The sequence below is a fragment of the Mizuhopecten yessoensis genome, unplaced genomic scaffold (genome assembly GCF_002113885.1).
Source record: "Mizuhopecten yessoensis strain PY_sf001 unplaced genomic scaffold, ASM211388v2 scaffold5391, whole genome shotgun sequence".
Taxonomy (NCBI): domain Eukaryota; kingdom Metazoa; phylum Mollusca; class Bivalvia; order Pectinida; family Pectinidae; genus Mizuhopecten; species Mizuhopecten yessoensis.
In genome coordinates this window covers 54,942-68,176 of record NW_018406026.1, presented here as the reverse complement: position 1 = coordinate 68,176, position 13,235 = coordinate 54,942, and the positions used below count along the sequence as shown (strand labels likewise).

General features: G+C 34.7%; 1 protein-coding gene across 2 annotated transcripts; it reads right to left on the bottom strand.

Moving 5' to 3' along the window:
- Positions 1-913: 913 nt before the first annotated feature.
- LOC110450631 lies at positions 914-12,883 on the bottom strand. 2 transcript variants are annotated; one of them, XM_021498248.1, is made up of 8 exons: positions 12,779-12,883; positions 7,764-7,817; positions 6,250-6,390; positions 4,503-4,619; positions 3,484-3,636; positions 2,963-3,038; positions 1,942-2,052; positions 914-1,046 (listed from the first exon to the last, which is right to left on the bottom strand). In XM_021498248.1, the coding sequence occupies exons 2-8, from the start codon at positions 7,813-7,815 to the stop codon at positions 917-919; spliced, it is 780 nt and encodes a 259-aa protein (XP_021353923.1). In that variant the 5' UTR covers positions 7,816-7,817; positions 12,779-12,883; the 3' UTR covers positions 914-916. The 2 variants fall into 2 exon arrangements, with proteins under 2 accessions (XP_021353923.1, XP_021353924.1); XM_021498249.1 differs by having other exon boundaries at positions 12,775-12,871.
- Positions 12,884-13,235: the final 352 nt, after the last annotated feature.

Below are 13,235 nucleotides of genomic sequence, written 5' to 3'. Positions count from 1 at the left end.
TCTGTCTGGCATGAAGGTTNAGATATCTCTGTCTATATCACACAGGAGTGATAGATTCTATTATTCCAGTTAATAATATGCTCTCTTAGCCTATTAGATAATATTTAACTTGATTCTCTTCTATGGGGAATGGTATCAGAGGTTTTAAAAAGTCTATGTCAATACACGCTACAGATAATAGTATGCTCTAAAACATCCGTCAATTCATCTAATATCTTGAGAGGAATTAAAGTAACTCACCAACGTAGCTATACGATTATCCAATTTGAACTTTCCCTTTCTTGATAGAAACAATTTCTGCTTCCCGTTATGATGTCGATGGGAAATAGAGAAATACACGATAAACGAGGTAACTTTCAATAAATAGGTCATAAGCCTGAATGCTTCAATATTTTTTGTTTCAGACTGGAAAAAATTGTTTTAAAGCTTGTGAAATAATGTGTTTATCAGGAATTCGTTTAATGTCCTAAATGGTCATTAATTTTTTCGCTTAGTTGAATGAAGTAATTACTCAAACATACAAAATACAACATTTTTGGTTTAAAGTGTACTTTGAACGAAAATAGTAATGAATCTATGATGAATGGGACAAGTTATTATATGTTACAGAGTTAAGTTACCCATATCAGAAAAGTGTAGGTAACAGAGTGTATTAGTGAGGTGGCCGTTATCGTCATGCTGTAGGTAACAGAGTGTACTAGTGAGGTGGCCGTTATCGTCATGCTGTAGGTAACAGAGTGTACTAGTGAGGTGGTCGTTATCGTCATGCTGTAGGTAACAGAGTGTATTAGTGAGGTGGCCGATATCGTCATGCTGTAGGTAACAGAGTGTATTAGTGAGGTGGTCGTTATCGTCATGCTGTAGGTAACAGAGTGTATTAGTGAGGTGGCCGTTATCGTCAGGCTANTACATCGTCTCAGACGTCGTGATCTACGTAGCCAGGCGGATAATGTATTTGGAAATTCGCAGAACAAACTGGTTTGGCACAGCACTTCCCGAGTGGAGTTTCTAAATGGCAGACACTAGGTAGTGTCCACGTGTAGCATCTGAAGTAAACAGAGGGAAAATTCTTTTTGAAAATGGAGACTTAGATAAAATGTTTGACTGACACCACAACCCAATACGAGAAAATACTATTTTCTGCTTACCATACATTAGAAAACAAGCGACATTCCTATTTGGGGTGTTACTATTTAGATTACAATTGTAGCATACGGTAAACAGACAGGCACGGCTTGTGGAGTTTAACAAACGGGAACGGAGTTTGAAAAAAACATTGATAGCTGAATATGTTAACAGTGTGAATCTGAGCAGTAAATCTATTACTTCACTGTTGTCACGTTAACTTTGCGTCACATTTGATGTTATATTTTAACACGAGAAATACCTATATCTCATGTGAATATGCACGAATGAATTATATATTGGAAGGTTTGCATAATATACAGAATACATATATGTTTCATAAAATACAAGATATCAGTTGGACAGATATAAAGACGCTGAGCATTAGCTAAAACTATTATGATCGTCTTTCCTTACCCTTGCTGAATTGTACTGAAGTGTTTCAAGACAATGATCATGTATTCTATATTGAACAAGTATTGTCTAGGAACTATAAAGTATAAAATAAGTGTACCAAACTAAATTCAAAGAATAATAATATTTCGTTAAGATTCGAAACAAAATCTTCAAATTCCTTTTATTTAGTTGGATGTATAGTTTTAAAATGTCACTTTAATTATTAATGTTACTAACTTCTAACACTTATGCCTTAACAATGTTTTGCAGTGAACCTGTCTTGATTAATATGAACAGGGACCGAATAATTTCATAGGAAGTTTAAGTATAGAATCTTTTGCGTCATGGAAGTGTGTCGTCAAAGTAAGAATATTGCCAACATATAAGGCATTATGTTACTTGACTTCTAACTGTACTTACAAAGATGAACAGATGTATCTTCCTCTGGTATCGTCCGTACAGGTACAGTTAAACTCACAACCGTCTTGCCAAGAGTCGTTTGTTTGATAAAACTGTCCTTTATAAAAACATCTGGCAGAAATGAAAAAAAATGAAACAATAAAAAAGTAAAAACAAGTTACGGACATTCACTAAATGATATATGACATTAAAGAAGGGGCGGTTATCTCCCTTTAGATGCCTTTGAAGTGGGTTAAATATATGCTTCTTGTCATGATTTCAAACATATTTACTGCCCAGCATTTAGTGCAGAGGATAAGGCAGGCGTGATATAAACTTATCATCGCCTTCATACCGAATACATATTATAACAATAATGCAAGCGCGTAAATAACAAAGCCAGGCAACATAAATGATGTGAATATTGTTTTCTACTTCTATTTGATATCTTGAAGTTTGTACATGGCTCAATACCTTTCTGCTTGAGTCAACAGAGTGAAAAATAAAGCCATTCGGGTCTTTAATTAAAGCTTGTTTCTTCATCATTCCAAATCTGCAGCAGAAAATCTCACTAAACACTACATCACGAAAACTGATATCTTCATGTATGTTTCATAAAATACAAGATATCTGTACGACAGATATAAAGACGCTAATCAGTCGCTAAAGCTACGTAGTACCATCGTCTTTCCTTACCCCTTCTGAAATGTTCTGAATTGTTTGAAGACAATGATCATGTATTCTATATTAATAAAAAAAATGTCTGAGAAATTTAAAGTAAAAAATGAGATTACCAATCTAAATTAACAGTTGTTTTTTTTAGTTTAGATTGGAAACATCATCTTCCAGTTGTTTTTATTTATCTGGATACATTAGTTAAAAATGTATTTTATTTATTTTTCTTCAGAAAATATTACCGTCCAATTAAGGAGTTCCATGGTTATTGACTAGACAAATTAAACAAGTAAATGATTGGTTGGTTGAACCAGGTGTCCAGTTAATTCTATATTCACTTAAGATTATCTCAGTATGAGCCCCTTACCTGTTTAATGTTCCGTTGGAGCCTGGTGGAAAGGTCCCAGTGTAAAAATACGCTGGTATGGTAGGTTTTGCTGTCGCTAGAGCAAAAAATAATAAAAATAATTAATCAACGTATAAAATATAGTTTCTCAATTCTCTGTCCCATACCAGCAGTATACTACTAGTAAACTAGAGATTTTAAGCACACAGCTGAGTGGCTAAGTGGGTTAAGTGTACCTGGAATAAATTATGGATAGCCATTTTTTTTAAATAATCCAATGAAAATAATTCTGTAAAATAGTTTTCTAAACATATTATGAAAACGTTTGTTCAAGTATAACTTTAAATAAATATGATCAATGTATTAATTTTGTATAGTTTTGTGTTAAAAAGAATATCAGAATTCAAAATGGTCAACGACTGTGTATCACTCCTTGCCTATATTGTAATTATTTTTATGCAATTAAGTTTATAACTGAACTCTTTAGAAAGGACTTTGTCAGTGTCCCTGTGTGATGCGAATTGTGATGGGGAGACTCTCACTGCAAAATCCACAAAATGAGGCACAATTTTGTCGGGCCCAGGTTTCGTATTGCTTGCAGGCATCCTGGCCATAGGAACTACAGTCCGTTATCTCGTCATGGCAACCAGCCATTGAGGGAGCTAGTGGAGGATGGGTTGGTACCTTTATTGTTCCTATGTTCAAAGTAAAAATATATATCCATGTTATCTTTTACAATAAAATAAGTAGACACAATATTTCTCTGTTTGTTTTATACACTTAATTTATGCACATTGTTCTTCATGATTCACGTGAAAGGAATGTTTCAAGAACTCAACATAAAGATGTTTTTGATATTTGGATGAAACAAATCAAGAGCATTAAAATTGAATAATTATGCCTAAATATTGATCAATTTGACGGTGGCCTTTGCGTCGACGCCTCCTAAATGGATCTTTTGGATCATGTAAACTATAGGTAATACGCTTTATATAGTGTTCGGGGTACTGTCCGTTGTCCCTTCCCCCCTTAGTACAGGTTGCTGCGATTCGCCTGCCTTTTTTAAACTTTTTTTTTTGAGTAAAGAAGGACATAATTCATTTTATATACATTGATAAGTGAGAGATTATAACCTTACCAGTCGGGCCACGTATAGATGGACTAGTCACTGAACTGTAGTTTCTCCTGCTTTCTAACGTGTCTGACCCAGGCAGGGTCCCCTAGGGCTTAACTAATCATTAAGTGATCCAAAATTCTTTCTGCCCCGACTCTAGCTTAACTCCTTACACTGTTTCCGTCAGTCTCGAAATGCTGTTATACCTATGCTTTGATGCTTATTCCAGTCAAATATATCTGTATGTTTAAATGTGAAACAGGGTGAAAAACGCTTACAACGTAAGTATGTTCTTGACGCATTAAGGTAAAATATCGTAATTTGAATTTTGAATAAAAGTTTAAACGGAATTCTAAGTCGCATGATAAGCCGATTTGAACTTATGTCAAGCTACATGTAGGATCGCCAGAAAAGCCAACAATAACAGTGAGATGTTTATCAACCTACCACATATACCGCAATACCTGGCACAATTCTTGGTAGCCCAGGGAACGAACGGGGATTGACATGCGGCGGTACCATAGATCTCACAGTTATGCAGTTTATCCTCACACCCGTTGTCACCTTGTAAAAAACGAGGTCAAAATACATTGTGGATCATATCATAAACAGGTATCATTTCGTGAATGACATGATAAACAGGAAATTATATTTTATATATGGACTAATATCTCGCTAATTACTATAATCACAAATACGGTTTACGGTTTTAGTTTTACTGGCACATTGATATATCATATATACAGTATATTATATCAATATCACTTTCAATGGATACATTGTTGAAATATATATGAAACGGAAGGCAATTATATACAACTATATGCAAAAGTATAATTATGAATATTGTAAAAAAATCATTTTGTTCGCAACAATTATGAAAGAATTGTAATAATTTATGTATTGAATATTTAAAATAAGAATAAAGTTCTTTCTGTTCAAATGTCTCCATCAGAATAAGACAGCGGCTTTGTTATAAGAATTTTAGAAGGTATACATATCGTGTATGAAATTGCATGAGCAACATATGTGTGTGTGTATTGTCTACTAAGGGATTCACCTTTAAACCCTTGCCATAGTTTCACGAATGTAGCTTAACTTTTTCCATATGAGTTAAGAGAAATTTTAAATATACGATTGATTTCCTTTTCACGCCAGTAATGCTTTCCTATGACTAATCTTCAGTTAAATTTTACCGTGTCGCTAGCCTTCGCTCTTTCTTATCAGCAGGGCAAACTGGCATTTCTTATTTTTTCGTTCAAAGCAAAAATCCATAATTTTTCGTAAAATCACATTCAGGGCGTAAAACACGTCAAAGAGATGAAAGAAAATAGAAAGAACGAATTTAATTTTTTTTCCCTACGTACCGCTTAGAATTCGATGACTTAAATAATGTCACGCATGTCTCAATGGGCCCTCTTCAAAAGGATATTATTTCATGTCAAATTTCGGCACGATTCCTCTGCTATAACGATTTTTCATTTTTTGCTAATGCTTCTTCATGAGTGAACTAGTAAGTCGTTCAGCATACCAAGAGACGTAATGGATCATTATTAATTAATATGAAGAAATGTTTATTGTGACATAGTCGCCATTCGATATTTGTGTTCTGCTTTCGTGACATTTCGTAAATTCGCTTATACATCTTTATAACGTAATCATTGCTTAAATCCTGCGCCTGGTGACAAAAGTAGAAATTAGGAAAAGGCTTCGCACGCTTATTTCTGATTAAGATTTAAGTAATTCGATGTTTTAATCTTTTCATACCAAAATATTTAAGCTATTTATTAAATTTAATTACCACAGTTATTACAAAAGATTGTGGCACAGTTACTTTAAGAAATTTGCTTGAGTAAGGAAAAATCGTGCAACTGCGATTTAAGAGTTATTTATGGCATGCCGCAAAAATCTTGTTCATCATCAATCTCTACCCGGAGTTGTCATTCTTTACTGTTACCGAGTGTAAGGAAGGGCAACTCTGGGTAAAGATTGATTCGGCCTGTACTAGACCCTGTTAGCACATGGAAAAAGCGGTCATGACCAGCCAATATTTTGTTAGAAATTGTTCAAGATACCAATTTTGAACACTTTGTTCTAGCCAGAGTGAGACATAGGGTAGAAATTGGATAGAGATAATCATTTCTCTCGTGCCTTTATTGTATGTTGTACAGTTCGTAATATATATTTTACTTACCACAGAAACTACAGAACTTGGCGCAATTTATCCTGGCCCAAGGTTGATACCTAATACTATCGCACACGACTTTACCATAAGACTGACAGTCGGGATGAACGTCACCACATGTGGCTACTGTAGTATTTACCTCACCCGATGCTGGTACATAACAGACAACGTAGAACATTGTTAAACATTTGTTGTTTCTTCCTCAAAAATGAAATGGATAAATATAATACAGATTAAAATTGGCACTGAAGTCGATAAATATAACAGGTTTATTTTTCAGGGAAATTATAACAATACATCACTGCAACTTAGAGGATTATAAGATTTAAAAATGGCTGTTATTTTTCACTCCGATGAAAATAAATATTTCTGTATTTGAACTAAAAATAGAGCAGAAACATCAACTGCAAAATGATAAATGAGACCTAGTTATGCCATGTTCAGATAAGTTAAAAGTGGATAAACTGATGACAAAGTGTTTTGACTTTTCAGAAAGATAAGTATTAAACGAAATGTAGGGTTCACAGTCTGGAAAATATAATATGTGTAATTTCCCCGCATTGCAAAAAAAGTTTTCAATGTCTCTACATACCAAGGTAAACCTATTTCTCCATCCAAAATTATCTGAACTATGTTGATGAAAGAAAATAGGAGACTATCTCAGTGTGACCTAAACCGTTAGTCGAAATAACAACCAATGAAACAAGTTTTAAATATAAATATAAAATAAATAAGTAACATGATGGTAAGACTTGAGTGTTCCGGAGGGGTAAGCGTCTTTCGTTTCATGGACAACATCAGCCTAAATCTTTGTCAACTTCAAGCAATGTCATGCTCCCAGCGACAGAACAGGAGTAGGGACAACTCAAACAACAAACCAACAGATGAACACAATAAAGCATCGGTATACCCATCATTTAAATGAATACGTATTTCGCAATAATAGTCTTCATCAACCGGCATCTCTCGAAACCACGTGGTGTAAAATTGTCAAACTGCATTGACACCTAACACGGGAACCGCGATAATCGGGGAAAGCCAGTAAATATCGGGTTTACTTCGACATATTAACATTGTAAGAAGGTGTTACATTCAAGGAAATGTCATGGATTTCAATTTCAAATGTACAATTGACGTGGTCAATAACGTTATTTAAAGACCACACAGTATTGATATATTTTAAATTTGATAAGAGAGTAACACAGTTAGTTTCCATGGATATGCTAATAGACTATTTAAAAAAGCGTGCAATCAGACGCAACAAAGACATTATCAACCGAAGGTCTATCATCATCACACAATCATTCTCAGTAAATTTTATGATTGCCTTTGTTGCGTTGTTCACAAAATATACCCAAAAATAGTTCCCCTACCAAATAAAAAGCATTTAAAGTCTTACTGTTAATTGATTGCCCTGATAATTATTGCGATATTTTCTTCTAATATTTGTAAAATTCACACGCCTTGACGTCACACTTGTCGTAGCAATAGTTATACTGGAAATCTGGAAAAAATCAATATACCTTGGTAAACAGCAAACACCAAAAAGAATACGAATGCTGGGGAAATTGTCATATCTGAAACGACAAGAATCAGTAATAAAACACCAGTTTTGATCATAAAGTGTATTACTCTGAACCTGCTAATATAAATGACAAATACAATACTATATCAATATGTAGATTACTACAACGGTTTCAATCAAGCTTGATTGAATTGAATTGAATGCATTACGCACCAAACAGTATACCAGACCCGCAAGTACAGTTAGTAAGAAAACTGCTGGCCTATGTAAGCATTTTCTTTCTGACCTCAGTTCTGTCTTTTTTATGTGCTCAACTCAGTGTGTACTTATTGACAGTATATCTTTCTGGCGTAGTTCAGAAACAGGACTACGGTCACGCCGTCCAAATGACCGATATTTCGTAATTACAACTTCAGATAAGATAAACAGACGTTTCTAGCAGATAACACATTGCTATCGTATCCCTTGATTTGTATCTGACTCGGTTAGAGATTTGTTATTACATTAATTTGACTAGTCTTGAATTTTGACATAATTATTGTCTGTTTAGTTTTGAGTTTTAATGATTTATTGTTATTGAATAATTTCTAGATGTTTTTATCGTTTTATTATTTGATAGGTTTTCATTTTGATCTGACTAGCTTAAAGAATTGATATTGTTTTAGTATAGATCGAATGTAAAGGAAAGCAGTGTTTTCCTTATTTCGATGAATTGTGTGGATAATTTTAATGCGCCTGGTACCATGTCTTTCAGAACAGTCCTGCTGCATGAAATCTGATGCATTTCGATCAAAGACACCACTCGTTATCTTGTTTTCTTCAATCACAGCACCTGGTGTAGGTCTGAAGCGTTTAGCAGGAAACTATATTCTTTTAAACCGCTCCAGATATGACAGATCTCTAAATCCCTTCTCTGGACAAGCTCCAACATATCTTTGCGTTTAGCCATATATGGGTACCACAACATGATTTCATATTCTCAATGAACTCTGACAAATATTTCTTTTTGGCGGGAAAGTTAATTTGTGTATGAAAAGTTCATCGAATGACAGCGAACATTGGATTTGTTTTTTCAACAACCTTTAATCTATATTATCTCCCACGTATCATTAGTTCGTGGTCTATATTATCTCCCAGGTATCATTAGCGCGTGGTCTACATTATCTCCCATGTATCATTAGTGCGTGGTTTATATTATCTCCCATGTATCCTTAGTGCGTGGTCTACATTATCTCCCATGTATCATTAGTGCGTGGTCTACATTATCTCCCAGGTATCATTAGTGCGTAGTCTACATTATCTCCCAGGTATCATTAGTGCGTGGTCTACATTATCTCCCAGGTATCATTAGTGCGTGGTCTACATTATCTCTCAGGTATCATTAGTGCGTGATCTATATTATCTCCCATGTATCAATAGTGCGTGGTCTATATTATCTCCCATGTATCATTAGTGCGTGGTCTAATTTATCTCCCAAGTAGCATTAGTGCGTGGTCTACATTATCTCCCAAGTAGCATTAGTGCGTGGTCTACATTATCTCCCAGGTATCATTAGTGCGTGGTCTATATAATCTCCCAGGTATCATTAGTGCGTGGTCTACATTATCTCCCATGTATCATTAGTGCGTGGTCTAAATTATCTCCCAGGTATCATTAGTGCGTGGTCTACATTACCCCCAGGTATCATTAGTGCGTGGTCTATATTATATCCCAGGTATCATTAGTGCGTGGTCTACATTATCTCCCATGTATCATTAGTGCGTGGTCTACATTAGCTCCCATGTATCATTAGTGCGTGGTATATATTATCTCCCAGGTATCATTATTGCGTGGTCTACATTATCTCCCATGTACCATTAGTGCGTGGTCTACATTATCACCCATGTATCATTAGTGCGTGGTATATATTATCTCCCAGGTATCATTATTGCGTGGTCTAAATTATCTCCCACGTATCATTAGTGCGTGGTCTACATTACCCCCAGGTATCATTAGTGCGTAGTCTACATTAGCTCCCATGTATCATTAGTTCGTGGTCTATATTATCTCCCATGTATCATTAGTACGTGGTCTATATTATCTCCCAGGCATCATTAGTGCGTGGCCTACATTATCTCCCAGGTATCATTAGAGCGTGGTCTATATTATCTCCCAGGCATCATTAGTGCGTGGTCTATATTGTCTCCCAGGTATCATTATTGCGTGGTCTACATTATCTCCCACGTATCATTAGTGCGTGGTCTACATTATCTCCCAGGTATCATTAGTGCGTGGTCTACATTAGCTCCCATGTATCATTAGTGCGTGGACTATATTATCTCCCAGGTATCATTAGGGCGTGGTCTAAATTATCTCCCACGTATCATTAGTGCGTGGTCTACAGCTATCATTAGTGCGTGGTCTATATTATCTCCAAGGTATCATTAGTGCGTGGTCTATAGAACTCTGACAAATATTTCTTTTTGGCGGGAAAGTTAATTTGTGTATGAAAAGTTCATCGAATGACAGCGAACATTGGATTTGTTTTTTCAACAACCGTTCTAATCAATCATACAATATTAGTGCGTGGTCTATATTATCCCCCAGGTATCATTCGTACGTGGTCTACAATATCTCCCAGGTATCATTAGTGCGTTGTCTACATTACCCCCAGGTATCATTAGTGCGTAGTCTACATTAGCTCCCATGTATCATTAGTTCGTGGTCTATATTATCTCCCATGTATCATTTGTGCGTGGTCTATATTATCTCCCAGGTATCATTAGTGCGTGGTCTAAATTATCTCCCACGTATCATTAGTGCGTGGTCTACATTATCTCCCATGTATCATTAGTACGATTTTCCAATTTAAAACTTTCCCTTTATTGATAGAAACAATTTCTGCTTCCCGTTATGATGTCGATGGGAAATAGAGGAATAAACGATTAACTAGGTAACTTTCAATAAATAAGTCATAAGCCTGAATGCTTCAATATTGTTTGTTTCATACTGGAAAAAAGTAGTTCTAATGCTTGTAAAATAATGTGTTTACAAGGAATTCGTTTAATATCCTCCATAGTCATATTTTTTTTACGTTTAGTTGAATTAAGTAATTACTCAAATATACAAAATACAACATTTTAGGTTTAAAGTGTACTCTAACGAAAATAGTAATGAATCTATGGTGAATGGGACAAGGTTTTGGCTGTAGTGTCACAAGTTCAACGGCAACTATTAGAGGAATAGGCGAGACCAAGAACAGAAATGAGTTTTGAGGAATCACATTTTGCTGAAAATACTATTGTATGTACATATATATCAAATGTGACAGAAGTTCAAACAGCGGGTTGAATTGAAACCAAACTGTTGAATCTGAAGTGGTAACCCAGACTGGTATCATTTCATTACCATTTTCTTAGCTCTAATGGGCAATATACTGAAATAACGAATTTGAGGGGAAAACAACAAAGTTTTCTGTATGTTGTTGACCAACAAACTGAATTCCTTATTTTATCTGGAAAGTCAGTTTGTATTATCTTCCTTTACTTAACATTGCGAACGTATTCCATCTTGTCGTCGTCGTTAAACGGCGCCATTTCGTCACCAGTATCTGTGCCGGATTATTTCTTTTGCAAAATGTTATACAGAGGTACCGCTACGGTCCAAAAATTCGGAAATGTATCGGAAAAAAAAGTTTATAAATTATAACAACGTTGTAAGGTAAAAACTCGACGAAAAATCAAACATGTCATAGGTAACGAAAAGACAATTGGTTAATACAAATGTTATTTTGTAACATCAATGTTACCAAATGACACCCAAGTTGTCATTCTTCTGTAAATTAATTAAAATTTAAAACATTAGTGGGATTTATGGACAATCATAGGGTGTACGATTCTGTAAACATTTACCGTTTTTGGGTTCCTGTCTCAACAAACGAAATATGTGCATACATAGTGCTTCCTTACTCTATGTTTCTAGTGGCTATCTATAAGCAATTTGTAATGGTCTGTTAAATCAATAACCATATTTCAAATTTATAAGTTAATTTATTACATTCTTGACAGTGAAATATCGGATTCTATCAACTTGATAAAACTGATATCTTTCACATTTTGACAAATATCAAAAGTTACATTTTCACAGTGTGAAAATATCACTTTTTGTTATTGACCAATCATAACGGTATCTTCTATTCAAAGGCAACGATTTTTTGTTCAGATTCAAATGAAGCGACGATAGAATAAGTGGTTGTTATGGTAAATGTTTGGCACACACACTTAAGTATTGACATAAATATACAATTGATAAAATTTGTATAGGCAATAATACCAGAAAACAGCAGAAAACGTCGGAATTGTGTTGAATATCCCATTCAAAATGGCGCGCTGCCTTGTCGTCAAGTGTGAAGTCATTAGGATATGGCGCTAATAATTACGCTCCTTATTTCCGCCCTTTTTAATGCATTACATTTTTCATGTTTTATGCTGAAAAATGTAATAAATAGAAAACTCGTGTGGGCAATATTTTGATATTTTTCACTCGTGCTGCGCACTCGTGAATAATATTAAAATATTTAGACACACTCGTAAAATACATTTGTTATTGCTGAAGACACCCTTAAATATCCTCTAAGTGTTCTGAATTTAGATACTCCAGATGATTTACTTACCTCATCTAAGTATTTAATATTTGACCTATGCTAACCGATATTAAACACTTTTGTGATCGTTATTGAATCATACTTATTTCTATTCACGTGAATATTTTTCGGATGGTGTAGAGTATATACGTTTATAAATTGAACTTACCAGAATTGTGCCAGTTCGTGTTTGAGTTAAACTTCTATATAATCAGTATATCTTAAGTGGAATGACAGTAACATGAACGACATGATTTTAAAGGTTCAGTCCACTGTGTTTGTGAGTGTTACGATCAACTTTCAATAAGGTTAATTTAACACTAGATATGTATATATGTCTGCATAATGACTTCCTTTTCGTCTTAACAAAATTAATAAGTTTCCTCACCTACCTAGCAAAACGTTTGTAAATGGCCTCTCTTCTTATCTACACACGCAGAGTAAGTTAAAACCTTCTCTTTATATAATTTGGATGACCCGATGTGAACGAAATAACCAGGATGTCTCGTACATAGTGTATATTGAGTGCATCATGTTTTTCTGGTAAGATAAAGAACTGTACTGGTGATAAAAAAAACCCATCTTATCTGAGTAACCATGTGCCTTCCAAGATAACATGTAGAATAAGGTTATTAAAAACAAATAAAAAGACGTTTTACATGTTAAAAATGTAAATAGCCTTAACGTTTAATTTTCTGAGAAAAATCCCCGTTATTGACTGAACTGCTTGCAAAGGCAATCATTGGTATATATTATAGGAAAAAGAAATATGAACACCAAACTCTTACATTGCAATCGGCAAGAAAAGCAATTCATTTTTCTATTTTGATGTAAAATAATGATTAACAC